This window comes from Aulonocara stuartgranti (assembly GCF_965226115.1).
Source record: "Aulonocara stuartgranti genome assembly, chromosome: 12".
NCBI lineage: Eukaryota > Metazoa > Chordata > Actinopteri > Cichliformes > Cichlidae > Aulonocara > Aulonocara stuartgranti.
The window spans coordinates 5,914,396-5,930,436 of NC_138948.1; the positions used below are offsets into that span (position 1 = coordinate 5,914,396).

A 16,041-nucleotide genomic window follows, 5' to 3' on the forward strand; every position below is an offset into this window, starting at 1 on the left:
TAAACGCAAAAATGAAGGAAAACGCTGCTAGGAACATGCCAAAGCAACAGGTGGCGATATATTCCTAAACTCAGCTAAAAACAGTTTAGGTCTTGACAAACTTCACTGATGGTTCAAATGTTTAGCAACTTTCAGTGTGTTGATTCAGCAGTCTGTATTTAAACTTCTAGTTTACTATATTTATGTATGTTTTATTTCCAGGTGAATGCAGAGTTCCTGCAGATCACTACAAAACCCCTGCAGGCGAAGTTCTTGGCTCAGCTGGACAATTTAACAGACAAGCTGATGCAAATTTTTCAGGGGAGCAAAGGGCCAAAAGATCAAGGATATCATTGGCGATCAGTAGTTTGGTTGGTACTAATGATAAACCCATCAATTAAATGCAATCAATCAATTCCATTTTTTTCACCCTTTTTTTCCACCCTTGCATTAGTATGATGACATCGACATAAAGAGGGAGCATACTCTTAAAAGCCTGGTGATCTACTTTAATGAAGATCCAGACCTACTGTTCAAGGAGTATCTGGTACGCTTATCACACCTTCTTTTCTAGATTCAATTTGAGTTAGGTTCATCGCACACAAAATCCTTATATATTCAAAAGAGACAATATAATTGTGAAATAGTATTATTCTTAATAGTCATTGTTGAAACTTGCACTGGAGAGCACTTTTTAAGGGGACAGTTTCAGCAAAAATTCAATTGTTCATTCTTTTGGTGCTGCCATGTAGGTATCTACTGCCTCTATAAACACAGTAAATGTGGACAAAACATTCATCCATTTTCTGTCAGTGTTTCAATTCAGTTTATTTATATAGCGGTATATCACAACAACAGTCATCTCAAGGCACTTCAGAAAGTAAACACTCCAATGGAGTTCAGTTTATTATGCCAATTAGTAAAAAGTCTTCATTATAAGGAACACAGCAGATTGCATCAAGACACTAACTAGTGTCACTGCCATTACAGCAATCTCCTGGTTTCAGGAATAATGTGCATAAAACAAGCTGTTTCAAAAGGTTCCCAATTGTGATGAAATAAGGGAAATTGACCCAGCCCACACACACACACACACACACTGATAGACACTGGAGGAGCTCCTGCTCTATATCAAGCCCCTCCCAAAGGGAGGTACATAATACCTGAACCCAAACTATTGATAGGAAACAGATTGACGGGTTTTATTTATGTTTGGAGTGTTTATAGAGGCGGTAGAGACCTATGTTTCAGCACAAAAGGATACAAAAGCTGAGTTTTGCATAATATGTCCCCTTCCAAGTGACAGAGCCCTTAAACCTGAAACATCCTGTTTTTCAGACCTCCACTGAGGATGAACGGTTGAGGTCCACTGCAGCAACTGTCACTGTATTTACACCATCAGAAGAGAAGGGATTCAGGAGCCAGAGGATGTTGGAGTTGTCATTGAAGGTACTACAGTTATGAACAACCTCGGTAGTGTCATCATGGCATTCATCGTCCTCTTTGGACTGATTTATGCACTTGATCTGAGCTATCCAAATGACCTCAAGTACACTTTCGAGTTTTGTCAGAAGATTTTGATGAATCTGGATGGACAAAGGCTCAGTACAAATGCAACAAATGAAATTGAAGATGTTTGCTTAGGCAAACAAGACCCAGCACAAAAGTTGATTTTGGCCTTTTTATATCTTTTGTTCAAACTGTGACCTTTTTTTCTTTCTTTTTTTTGGCCAAATGGAAGTTGTCTATTTTTGTCTGCTGTTATGTTGTGAGTGATGTGACCTTTAATCTGTACTACTATAGATGGATGAAAGGACTGGGGATTTAGCTCAGAAAAAGTTTCATGGTTGTAACCACCATTTTCTTTTTGATTGCTTTTGGGATTTGCAAAGGTAATAGAAAAATGTTGACAAGTTTTGTGTCTTCCAGTGTTTTAAAGTTGGTCTTCCCGTTCTTATAAGCTTGTAAATGTTTACATGTAATTGGTTTTGGAGAAGTAAAGTTGAAAGATTTTTTTTTTATTAAAATACCTCCCCCTTGGTAACAGAAAAATGTTCGTCATGATATATATATATATATATATATATATATATATATATATATATATATATATATATATATATATATATATGTATATGTGTATATATATATATATATATATATGTATATGTGTATATATATATATATATATATATGTATATGTGTATATATGTATATATATATATATATATATGTATATGTATATATATATGTATATATATATATATATATATATATGTATGTATGTATGTATGTATGTATGTATGTATGTATGTATGTATTGTTGGGTTGTTTCAAATCTTCAGTGACTGCCATACTATGGTGTGAATTGCAATGTTTAGTAGGTTATCATTGTGAATTTGCAAGTGTCACTATAAATATATACAATGATTCTGAAGTGAAATCTGATTTTACAGATTCCAGTTTGTTTTCAGTATTGCCTAGTAGTACAGAGGTGTGTGCTATTCAGATTTGACATTCATTACAAATGTACGTCAGCACATTTTTGTGAGCACTTTGATTTTTGTTAAGGTTGATTTGACCATGTGACATGTATGTTTATTTACAAAATATTCTGTTTCTGCTTTTAATTCAAGTGAATAAACCTGAGTTGTAAAAACAAATTCATTTTGTCATTATTTTAATAATTAAATTAGTTTTCTGGTAATGAAAATTATGATTTAGTTGAACTCAAAATAATGATTTCAATGCAATGAAAATCTAGCTCAAGTGAATGACATTGTATTGAGTTGGACCAACCAAAACCTTTCACATCATTTTAATGTACTTTTTTTCATTTTAGCAGTATTTACGAAATTGTGTTCTACTGACTCAATTTAATTGAATTGTCATGATGTATGTAGATTAGGTTGGACCAAAATAGATGTATTACGTGGAAAACCTGCCATCAGTCCAATTGAGTTCATCCAATGACTTATTTTTTTGAGTGTACCTGTCAGTCATGTGGTACAGCACACCCTGCTTTATTCTCCATTTTGACTATAATGGGGTCCCTAATTTATAAATAAACATCGTGCTGTGTTAAATAAAACTTATTTAACTAAAACTAGTGACTGAGGACATAAACTTATTCATTAATCATAGTCTTAGTCATTAATCAGGGAAAGCCAAAGAGTCATTTTCCTATAGCCTTTATGCCACCAGGCTAATATCTGCATCCACAGGAAACGCCCCCTGTTGGCCACTCAAAAAAGTGCAGGTGTAAGACTAGTGTTTTTACGTAATGTTCCTTGTTGACAGCTGTGATTTGAAAACTGTGAAGCTTACACACATCTTGTTGGCGTCTTTGAGATGGTGTCAATTAGTTTGTTCAGTAAGTTCAGTAAATTTAAATATAATTAAGCCAGAAGTCAGTTATGTGAAAATACCTCCTGCTGCCAGTAATGGATTGGTCCTGCTGTGCGTTTTGTATTGTGAATGTAAAATTGCCAGTTGTCCAGCCAGTGACAGTTTAGTCAGGTGGGAGCATATCAAACACTGGACCAGTTCTTTACATTTTAGTCATTTTTTTCTTTAATTTGAGTCTCATCTGCTGAGCCTATTTCAGAATATGCTTCATAAATGTATTATTGAGCATGATTCTGATGTTACATTTTGATAATTATGATAAAATAACTGTGTTCTGCTGTTGAAGAGAGTCGTCAGTGTTGCAAATTGGTTAAATTGCATGTCTTCTTGGCCCTTTTTCTCACTAACACGACTAATGAGTGGTGATGTGCCCTCAAACCATGTTGTTTTGGGCTGTTTGTGTACATTTGTGATGAGAATTTAAATGAGGCTTATACATGTTGTCCTGCAGTTCTACAAATATTGACTTTTATGCAGCGGAGCCATGTGTATATGTAGCTTTATAACTCTGATGATTTAAAAATCTGCTTTACTGGTGAGAGCTTTATGCAGCTGCACCCCTGGGCCTTACACAGCTTCCAAAAACCCACACCTGGCCTCTAAATGAACTTTTAGTGACTGAACAGAATCAAGAGAGGATTTTATTTACAGCTATATCCAAACCTTTATAGTCTCAGAAGATACAGAGGCATACCGAGGAATGCACTCAGCAAGCAGTTTCTCACATATTTGCAGTGGTTTGTTTCCAGTCCTCGGGGAGCATCTGTACTTGCATTACCTCCATTTGAGGCTCAAGACTGCAGAGAAAGAATCTCAGCTGGCAGTCGAAAACTAGTTTCAGTGTCATTATGCTGCACGGATAACAGACTGCGTTACATGAATACAAACCTTTCAGTGTTCAATAAGACTTGAAACTCGTCACTGACATAAAAAAATCATCGGGATAGTGTTTACATATCAGAAGCAGTGGGATTATTTTCGTCTATAACTTCAGTTTTTATTTTTCTGTTTTTTTAACCAGAGGAATTGGCCCCTGCTGACCACTGTTTTTCCATCTTTTAACTCTTATTGCTAAACCAGCTCTTATATACACCTTATTTCAGTGGGCTTGAGTCCAAGTGACTGTGGAGAAACGTCAGTATCGTCATTTGTAACAGCTGATAAATGAAAAATCCATCCATCCATCATCCAGCTCATGGTTGTGTGAGGGTCGTGGAGTCTATCCCAGCTGTCACAGATAGCTATGTTGACTCCCCAAAGGACTTTTCTGAGTCTCTGTGAAATCTGCATGTAACATGCATCTTACGCATCACTCCAGTGCTCAGCTTAGCTGCCCAGCTTGTAGAACACACAGTCCACTTCCATGCCGAGTTGAACCCGAGAAGTGGGAGCGAGCTTTGCACAGTTTTTCTGGTAGTTGACCTTTTGTCTGCTCATATTTCCTGCATACATTACACATTGCCTGTACAGCAATGTAGCCAATTTGGGCAGGCATGTGGATGTTTGTATTTTGCTGACTGATGTCCATACTCAGTTGCTCGCATACAGCATTCTCCAGTCCGTCTCACCCCTGGGAGTTGGTGCTCACAGACCCAGGTCAGTCCCATTGCTTCACAGAGAGTCCAGAGTTATGTCACAGCTATGTCTGTCAACCTGGCCTACCTTCAGTAGAGCAGTTGCAGAAAGGGAGGACGCTCTCGGCAAAACAAGAAAAGGAAGAACCATTGGAGACTTTCAGCGACACAGTGGTAGCAGGGATGTTTGATCGTTTCCACAAGGCTCTGCTGGCCACTAGAAGGTTCCTCACTTTTATGTGTAAATAAAAATAAAAAGTAAAAAAAGGAGAAGAGAAACACCCTTCAGCCATTTTAGATGTGTTAACATTGCATAGTTTGTCCACCAGAGGGCACTCTGTAACGTCCTTCAGGTTTTAGATCTCACCTTGGGTCTACACACCTGAATCAAATGATTAGTTCATTACCAGGCCTCTGGAGAACTTCAAGACATGATGAGGAGGTAATTTAGCCATTCAAATCAGCTGTGATGGATCAAGGACACATGTAAAACCTGCAGGACACCGGCCCTCGAGGCCTGGGTTTGGACACCAATGCATTAAAGTTTTAGGGAAATCTGTTTCATGTGTCTGAAAGAAACAAAAAAAAGAATCAGTCTTAAAAACCCCTGTATTGGTCATGCTCTTATGTCTTTTTTCCATTGCTCACTGTGAAATCAGCTGCATCTGAGCCAAATCTGAGCGTTTGCTCTCCTAAGAAGTCATTTAGAGACTCTGAGACCATGTCTAGAGAGCTTTCTCTCACAGGACTTCTGCTGATTGGAGTCTGAGTGCTCCTTGATGTATTGATCTTCCGTTGATGTGCTCACTTTTATTGCTTTGAATCCAACTGCACAGTGTGAACACAAGAAGATAGAAAGAAGATAAACGTGTTCATAGTCATCTGAATGTCAAGATGAGAAGACCGGTTTTTATGACTGCCTTATACTGCATGATCGAGATGATGGAGGCACACTACAGCTTTAGCAAAACAGCGAGCTTTTCATTGCAGCGTTGGATGTCTGCAACACTAAAAATGCTTGAAAAGTCATTTGGTGTAGTAGTCAGTCGAACAACCTCTGATAAAACCACTGAATTTGTCATTTGAAAGCTGCTTAAATTGGAGGATACAACCTGAGGAAATCTGACTTTTATTACCAACGAGTTAATGTGGTCGATAACACTAATCTGTTTCATTTTACACGTCAGACCTTCTCGTGTTTTTAAACGTTCCTGCATTCCTAAACATTCCTTTTCCAGTTTGGCATGAAAATGAGACAGGACCTGGCTGAACAAAGTAGAAAATACATTTGATCAAAGCCTTGTTGGAGTATTTAAAGTGGAAATTATGAGGGTTAAGTTCTTGACTAATGAAATCCGTCCAGTTCATTAAGTGGAGATTTTAACTGGAGATTTTAGGGCCTCCGCCTGATCACATCCACCTTCTTGGCTGCGTTTCCTGCCTCTCATTTATCTGTGAGAGTGTTCTGTGAAGGTGGCGGCTATCAGACATAATTGAAGAGTGGGGAGTCGTGTGTTGTAGTCAAGCCTCGTTTTAAAGCTGTAATGCGTCCAAAATTTGATTTGCCTGGCGTTGCCGCTGGCGCATCACAAAACGGAGGTTAATGGTTTTCAAATGTCAGTCTGGGAGCGAGAGAGAAGAGAGAGGCATTTATTTCAGATGGCTAAAGCGTCTTCAGATTAGAGTTTAAACCTTGAAGACTAAATATTTCTTCCATACAAAAACCTGACAGGAATGTAAGACTGTATTTTTCCTCCGAGGATGTTCCTGAGTAATATCAGACCGAGTGATTTCACAGGCTGTAGCAAAACAACGTGAAGCACTTTGAAAACAATTCTTAAAAGCCTGAACTCCGTCCTTCAGGTTGCCACGGCTTTTTATTTCCACACTATTAACTGCTGCTGTTCTCAGATGTCTGCTCATCGCAGCGATTTTTCTCTCCTCTAAAATGCGGTCTGCTCCATTTTATTGTTTCATCATTCATTACACGTTCGTCTTTAGATAAAAGCCAGAACAGAAAAATGAGAATTTCCGTGGCTCCACAGAGGGCCTGGAAAAGGGTGAAAAAAGGTGAACGCTTCTTTCAGACACAGTTGATATGCTGTAAAATCACTTCAGCAGATCTTTCAACACACCTGTGTCACTGTTTGATATGTCAAATATCTGTATAAAAATCACTTTTGAGATCTTATTTCCTCTAAATGTGTGCATGTGAGTGTGTATATTTCAGAACAGCGTTGTAGCTGAACACCCTTGTAAATTAAAGCCTTCGTTCCAGTCACATCTGGGCTTGATCTGGACTCGTTTTGGCAAGTACAACTTAGTTACAGCACTTGTTGTGTGGGCCAACAGTAATGAGGCGAGCATAACGTAGTAATATGGGTTGTGACAATCGTGGTGTGTCACAACAGACCGAACATCTGGCACGTGTAAAGTGTAACTGTGGCTGAGTCGAGGCAACAAGTCTCTCCCTGAGCCAGTGCAGTCAATCAAAGCCAAATGTGGTCCAAAGAAAACTGCAGATGTGAGACACTTTTGGGCCAAACAATTATTTTTATCTAGGATGCTGAGTGGGGGGGGTTTGTGTTCTGAACTCTATGCCAAACTCTGATATATAGGCTTGTCAGTGAATCCAATGCTGACTGCCGTCCCTTTCCTCTGCGGCTGACAGGTGTGCTGGTGGTGAATGTGACGTGGAGGAAGAGAACCTACGTGGGAACTCTGTTAGACTGCACCAAACACGACTGGGCTCCTCCAAGGTAACATTTACTATTTACTTTCTTTTCTTGCCTCTATCCAGCACTGTAGACAGGCTTTTGGGGTCCAGGCCCAGCCGAAAAGGTCACTGTGCTCCTTCAGCAAAATTCTGCTGATCTACGTTATGGGGTGACTGTTGCTCAGGAGGTAGAGCAGGCTGGAAGGTTGGTGGTTTAATGCCTGGCTGCTCCACTCTGCATGCCAAAGCGCTTCTGGGCAAGATACTGAACACCAAGTTGCTCTCTGGAGTGCGAATGTGTGTGAATGTTAGATAGAACGCACATAAGTGTGGAAAAAAAGTGCTTGGGTGAATTAGGCCTGTTGCATAAAGTGCATTGAGTGCTCAATTACAGTAGAAAAGCAGTTGCTGCAGCTCAAGTTATTCAGTTAACAGCTTAGTGTTTTTGCAGCGACAGCGCTAACCAGCATGACTGAGGAGGACGCTGACTTTGGAGCAGATGGTCCTAGGCAAGAGATTTTGAGATGCACCCCTCTCATTGCTTCGGAGCTAAGAAGAGATTCGTCAGCTTGTGAGGCTAGCTCTGAAGCATCATATCACTTAACAATTGCAAAACAAATGGAAACATGTTGAGAATATTCTGCACTCACAGACACTAACTGTGTCTGTGAGAAAATGTATCTCCTGCTTTCTACACTTTGCAGTCTAAGAGAGATATTTTGCACTTTGTGTCTGTGGATACATTTCTGTATGAGCATACTGTGTGCGTTTGTTTGTGATATGCTTTCAAGTAGCTTATTTATCCATAACAACAGTAATGATAGTAGTCATGTGTATCTATTTGCTGTGTGTGGGAGTGTTTTAATGAAATAGCAAAGTGAGTTGATGTCCCCCTGTCAAAGTTCATATGCTCTGGTGCCGAGTCTTCCTCTAATATGTAAGACAAACTTTACTCACACTGAAACACACAAGACTAGTGGAGCTCAGACAAATCAAGTGGGAGGTTTGGTTGGAGCTGCTGACCGCTATAAATCATGTCAGGCCATTCTCCTTTCCAGGACTTATATCACATTAAATTTTATACTTCAGTTTGGTACTGGTCCCACGCCACAGTGCATTGTGTGGGTTGTTTGCAATGGCAATGAATTGATTTTTCCAGAGAAAAGTTTCAGTAGTCTAGGCCAAAAAAAGACAGACAGACAAAGAAAAAACTAATCAATGAAAAATGTGTTGGACCTTCTTTACTTTAAGTTTCTAAAAGATGGTTCCTTACTCAAGGATGGCATCTGTGGTGAAATAATTTTCATTAACATTTCAAAACTAGAAGTCAGGTCTTTAGGTGGAAGCTCATTTTGATCTGTCTTTCACTTTCATTTAGACAAAAAAGAAAGGTATTATTAAAGATTAAATAGAGAGCCTTGCCTGCTAATGTGGTGCTTAATACAGTCACCAGGAGGTTTTTGCAGCAGTTTTTTTTCTCTGCGCTGAAGGTTATAGCAGTCGTTTAGTATGAATTTCGGTTTTCAAAACATCAATTTGGTTTGCTAAGCTGGGTTGTGAGCTTCGCAGTGTGTTTCTCTTATAAGCTCTCAGACATTTACTGTTGAAATCAGGCCCCAAGCAATTCATATTCCCACTGTAAACACACTTAAGGGCATACTGCTGCCTGGTTTATTTCCCTGTTTGATCCACCGCGTTTTGTTTCATCATTTTATTGTTATTGGCTTTTATTTGCTGCTGATTGTTTATTTGATTAACTGGAAAGAGCACCTATTTCTTCAAAGTGCTTTAATGTTGCTAAAATGATAAAAGGGCTCAATTGGCTTTGGGGCTGTCAGCTGTTGTGATGAGCTTTAACAAAAACGCTCTCCACTCTACATCTCAACTGTTTCATAAACGATGAGTGGTTTTTGTAATTGTTGAGTGGAAAATGTGACAGTCCCTCCTCGCTCCGATGAAACCTCTCAATTATCAACCCTGTATGTAAACGATTGTTGTCATGGCAATTACTGCTTAATCTCAGAAAACGGGCACCAAATTCATTCGGGTTCTCATCAGTGTGGACGTCTGTCAATGGTGACCAAATCTGGGTTTTGTTATATAATTCAATGGAATAAAACCCTTCCTCTTCTATGATTGATTCATCCATTTTTGAGTGAAAACGCAGCTGAAAGATTTAACTAAAATTGGATGAAATATCAAAAATAAGTTTCAGATTATTAAAAAGTTGAGTGGTCGGAAAGCATCATCACTCAGTTGATTAAAAAACACGTTTTAAATAGAAGAGATATCCTTGAAATGTCAAAGGAAAATACATAAAATTTCAGTTGCATGTTCCGGCTGCTTCTGTGACATTCAGGGACACACTGATGGAGAAAAAAGCAATTACAAACATCACAGAAAATGTGAGATATCATCGTTTTAAAATCACAGAGGGAGACGAGAAAGTCTAGTCTCAACGTGCTCTGCAGTCCGTTCCATTAATAAGGTGATTAATACCCAAAACTCTTTTTCCAAGGTCAGAATTTATTCACTGGGTATTTAACACAAATCAGTCCTGTGATAACGTGTCATAATTAATGCATTAGAAGGCCAGCTCCGATGCAAGGTTCAGAGTCCGGCGTCTAAAGCCATGCTTTACACTGCGGATAAACATAAAGTGAGGCATTTTTCTCATCACAGCAGACAGGTTTTTGATATGAATAACAATATCCGAGTGTGGAAAAGCATCTCCAGTGTTAAGATGCTAGGCACCAAGGTAAACAGCATCAAAAGACTTCAAAGTAGAAGGGACGGCAAGTGAATACAAAATGTCTCCATATCAAATACAGAGATAACTGTGGATTGTACAGGATTTTTTTATGTTATCAAAAGAGGAGCAGGCTTTGTACAGAAAAAAGTCGATTTTTATGCCTGACGACTGGGTAAATTGGTTCAGATGAGCCTTGAATGGTAATATGTTATCTCATGGGGTCTCTGTCTGATTCTGGAGTTCAGTTTGGGTAATGATATGAACAAGCTGTTCTTGGTATAAAAAATGAAAACCTTTCAGGAACAAAAGCATGGACATGAAAAAGAGAATCTTGTTTTCAGCTCAGGATTTAAGGAAGATGTCATGACCTCAACAATAAATAATGGAATATATATTCTACAAATACAACAACACTAGGGCTGTCCTGAATAGCATTCAGTTCATAGTTTACAGCAACAGTCACCTCAAGTCAGTGTTGTAGGGTAAAGACCCTACAGTATTAGATGGAAAACACCAACAATCAGAGGACAACCCCTCTTCATCCTCATTAGTAAGCACAGTACGAGAGAGACAAAAGTAAGAAACCTTCTGTTGTGTCTCATTATTTTACATGTTATTGGAGCCAAAATCACAGCACAGCCGTCATCTTTAAGCAATTTCTTTTCTCACTTTCGAAGCATATTTCCTTGTGTGGAAGAGTAAAATCAAAGCAAACTGTTTGGAAGTACAATGTTGAAAGAGTTTCTTACTAACTTAACTAACCCAAATTGCACTTTCCACAGTTACTTTTTAAGTTGCTCATTCTCCTATTTCTGTTTTTCTATTATTCAGAACTTAAAGAGTTACCTTCTGGATAACCTTCCCTCTCTAACTCACACAAAGGCTGCTTTCGCAGAGCAGAATGAGTTTAATTATTTTTATGTATTTTGTGGCATCAGTTTGGGTTGTTTTTGGAAGTGCACAACTGTCCTCTCACATGTCTTATCTGATTTATTACTTGACACTATATTTTTTTGTTGTACTTAACATGCCCAGGATTACTCCAGTCAAATGATTTGAACTTTGGGACAAGTCAACCAGAAGTCCTTTTATCAGTCTTTCACATGACTGTCAAAAATTTTGTCCCACTCTTTTTTACATCGTGGCTTCTGTTAATTGAGGTCTTAAAGTTCAGAGCATTGCAGACTTGTCACAGTCTGGACTTTGAGTTGACCAATATAACACCTTGATTAACAGAGACCTGTAGAAGTAGCTCTTGTCTTTTGGCAGTATTACATTGTCTGATCTTGTCATGTTTCGGCTGTGTGCAGGCAAGAGAAGGACCCAAACGCAAAACTCACCACGCAGGAATAAAACTCAAAAAGCTGCTTTATTGCAGAATGGCACAAAAATATAACAAAACTAAACTGGGGCATGGATAAACTGACACACAGGCCACGAGGGAGACTATGACACTAACAAAGAGAAACACAGGGCTCAAATACACAGAGGGATAACGAGGGAACAAGACACAGAAGGAGAGCACAGCTGGGAGTAATCAGGCTGGACGAGACAAGGGAAGCAAAACTAGAAACACTGACATGAGACACGGACCTCCAAAGTAAAACAGGAAACACACTGACTGAACTCTAGACATGTAAACTTAACAGCAACTGGGGAGACAGAACATACAGTAGGAACCTGAAACATGGTACAAAAACGTCACAGTAGACACAACATGGAACACAGGGAAGCCATATTACAAAGCCAAAGAACTAAACCTATGATAACCATAACTGAGACCTAGGGAAACAAGAAACAGTACAACAAAGGACTCAAAACATAAACCATAAAATAAAAACACAAGATCTCTTCAAAATAAAATAGGAAACATAATGAGACGCAGACATGACAACCAGAACTTGACAACGTAAGACACAGACATGAAACACATGAAGAGCAGGGGAGACTTAACATGGGTTGGAAACACAAGGGGGAACTAATAAGCAAATGAACATAGGAGACCTAATGAGCTTAAACATACTATAAACATCAAAATGAACTAAAACTCAAAACACTGGGTCATAAGACCCAGGATCGTGACAGATCTTAGGGTGAATTTGCTGGAACATCCTTCTTTGGGACTTTCCCAGGAATGTTTTTCCATTTGTGAACAATCTTTCTTATGGTAGAATGATGGGCCTCAAATTGTTTGGGAATGGCCTTTTAACCGTTTCCAGATTTATGGGCAATAACTGTTCGTTCTCAAAGCTCTAAGATCAGCTGTAGAAGTCTTTTCTCGATTGAATTGTGTTATTACCCACCTCAAAACTGTCAGAAACTCTGCTTTTGTAGAGTTAGTCACACTTAAAGATGATCAGTTAATCAAGGGCTTTTGATTAATTGATTAGTATGACTGTTATTTGATCAAAGGGAATTTACTTAGTTCATTGTTTTTTTCCTCCTCTGTCTAGGTTTTGTGAATCACCCTCCAGTGACCCTGAGTTACCAGGTGGTCGTGGCCGGGGAAAGCGTATGCGAATTGCCATGGCCGATCGACCCTGTGTAGAGCCGACCCCTGCTGCCAAAGTCCGTGGTCTGTCTCAGCACAGGAGCCGCGGAGGTGGTGTGGCCGGAACAGCTGCACCTATCCACAGCAAAGGAAGAAGAGGCAGTCTTAACCTCATCAACAGCAACTGCCGAGCACCTCCTTCTTTCTTCACTGTGGAGGAAGTGAAACCAGCCTCTCTCTCATCTGGGAAGCGAAAGAACAAGCCACCATCTGACTTGGATCTCAGCCTGGTGTCCTCAGATGACGTTAAAAATGGCAATGGGAAGAGGATTCGTGCAAAATCCCGAAGCGCCCCGTCCACACCACAGGGTAAATCTGACCCATCGTTTATGGATCCAGGAGGAGGCTGTGCTTCATCACCACCACCACCCATCCTCATTGACTGCCCCCACCCAAACTGCACTAAGCGCTATAAGCACATCAATGGCCTGCGCTACCACCAGACGCATGCACACCTGGAGGTTGAGGAGCAGCGGAAGCCTGAACTGGAACCCATGAAGGATGGGGAGAGCGAAGAACGGCTATCAGACTGCGAGGACAGCATCAGCAACATGACATATGACCTCTCAGAGACAAACAACAGCACTAATACCAACAGCTCCTCAAAGAAAAATGCTCCTCTGTATAAGGTGACCACAGTGGGGTCACCTAAAAACAGACGACTTCTTCTCAGTACCGACCACAGCCCCACAGCCAACTCCAAAACCAGAAGAACCTCACTGCTAAAAGATGGTCTAATTGATGACCTTAGCAATCTGCCAATCATATCTAACATGACTGTGGTTCTGGAGAACTGCATGGTCCCAGACAGGAACTCCTCAGTCGAGATGCCCAAACTGGAAGCTGAAGGTTTGATCGAGAAAAAGGGAAATGCCTGTGATAAGGGCAAGAAGGCCAACGGGAAGGTAGAGAAGCTGTCCAAGTCAAGGACCAACCGGCCAATTGCTCCAGCCCCTGCTCCCCCTAAACTTATCGCCATACCCAACACAACATATCCATCCAGCACAGCAGATGCTGTTAACTCACAGCAGCCATCTCCTATGGCAGCTGTAGGCCTCACTAGTAAAAATCTTCCTTTGAAACCCATCAAGCCAAAGTTAAGCATTGTTGTAGAGCCAAGCCTGGTCAAAGCTACGCTGGTCACCTGCAAGGAGACCAGGAAAAAAGAAAAGCGGAGACTTAAAGACAAACATAACAAAGATGCAGTGAGAACACCTAATGGAGACAGCAGTGGAATAAAAATGGATGATGGTGTTGGGTCTAAAATTGGGGTGAAAGAGAATTCTGGAAGCCTTCTAAAGGAACACCTCAGCAAGCAGGATGTAATGAATGGACTCAGTGAGAGCCAAGAGAGCAGGATGGCCAGTATTCGTGCTGAGGCCGACAAGGTCTACACCTTTACTGACAATGCCCCCAGTCCCTCTATTGGTAGCTCATCACGCCTTGATGCAAGTGGTAGTTGCCTGGGTACAGCAGACAGCAGCAGCAAGAATAACAGTCCCGCCTACTCTGACATCTCAGATGCTGCAGATGATGGGGGATCTTCCGAATGTCGGTCAGATGGAATCAGATCCAAGTCTGGCTCCTCAACTTCTTCCGAGGTGAGCTCCAACAGCAACCATAGTAACTCTGGTAAAACTCCACCCACAGCATGCACCCCGTCATCAAAAGACCCTCAGTCCCCGTACTACCATAGTTATGAGCCCTACTACCTGTCAGGATACATGCAGTCAGATAGGCAGAACAGCAGCAACATGACTTTCCACAAAAGCTCAGCCCACGACTGCAAGGGGAAAGACAGAAAAGAAGAAATGAAAGAGGAGGATAAAAACTCCTCCCACGAGTTCTCTGATTCCAAGAAAGGTGACGGACCACCTCAGTCTCAGCTACAGCTGGCTATGAGTCAGACCCAGACAGCTTTGGCCCAGTCCCTATATTATGGCCAGTATTCAAGGGGACTGTACATGGACCAAAAACTGTTATTATCTTCCAAATGCTGTGACCAGACATCCAGTGCCAAGCAGAGGGCACAGACTGTGAGAGACAGTGAGGAAGTTAAACATATGGTTGGGTGTTCAGCTGGTGGACCCATGCTAGGTAAAGGTCCAGACGGTGCTAAAGGTTGCTGTCCCAAACCTGTCCTGTCCTATGTAGAGATGAGTGAGAGGGGAGAAAGGGGACAGAGCCTGGGCATAAAGTCAGTGCACAGTGGCATGGTGGACCAGCACCAGGTCTCAATGAAAGACTGTGATGACATCAAGTCACCCTCCTCTTCCTCTTCTTCATCACTCCACAACCCAAACAGTCAGACAGATCTGGACTCAAATGTTTCCTTTTCCAGTGTAAGTTTCTCCCTGTGTCTATAACCTGCCGCCGCCGCTGATGGTGTTGTTGGTGTGCTTTAATGACTGCTGTTGAGTGTCACAAAGAGATTAATCACACAGTGTGTACAGCTAAACCAATAGGTGCTAATAAAAAAAGACCATGTGGCTTCTGTGGTGGTGTAGCTCTACTTTAACATGCTACTTCGTTCAAAATTGTTTGATTTGATGGAGGCAAACGATTTTGATGTTTAGAGAGAGAATTACCACCTTAGCTGTAAAGAAGCTAAAAAAAACCCCTTTCTAACCCGTAAGCTTGTACAGATTTGTAACCCATGTCTTCTCACAATGCGATTAATCGCTGACTCTAGCCATGCTGATGTAAAAAAGAAAAAACAAACAAAGGCTGTACAAATTGAGCGAAAGCTGCGTTGGGGAGGGTAGGTTCTTTTTTTTCTTGGCCTAAATTCTGCACTTGATCATGTGTGAGGCGTGTCTTGATTTGTGTCATTGAGAGGGACGCCACAGTCTTCACATCCCACTTCTGAATGGCCGCCTGCTGTTGAAACGTCGTCATCCTTCATCAACATCACACCCAGAGCCAGTGATAGATGGTCTGTCTATGGCTCTGTTCACTCAGTGTTTCCTCTATAGTCATTCAGCAGCGGTGGGCCGCCGCAACAAGAAATTTTCCACCCCTGTTAAAAAGAAAATGTGCAATGAAAGTCATAAATTTGCTT

The 16,041-nt window shown here is 40.7% G+C and overlaps 1 protein-coding gene across 1 annotated transcript in view; it reads left to right on the forward strand.

Moving 5' to 3' along the window:
• Positions 1–16,041, forward strand: part of znf608 (zinc finger protein 608) — a gene marked incomplete at its 5' end in the record, with an annotated part of 69,864 nt that overhangs the window by 42,467 nt on the left and 11,356 nt on the right. The window contains 2 exon segments of the mRNA XM_082554506.1: positions 7,633–7,720; positions 12,883–15,322. Coding sequence (XP_082410632.1) covers positions 7,633–7,720; positions 12,883–15,322 — 2,528 coding nt within the window.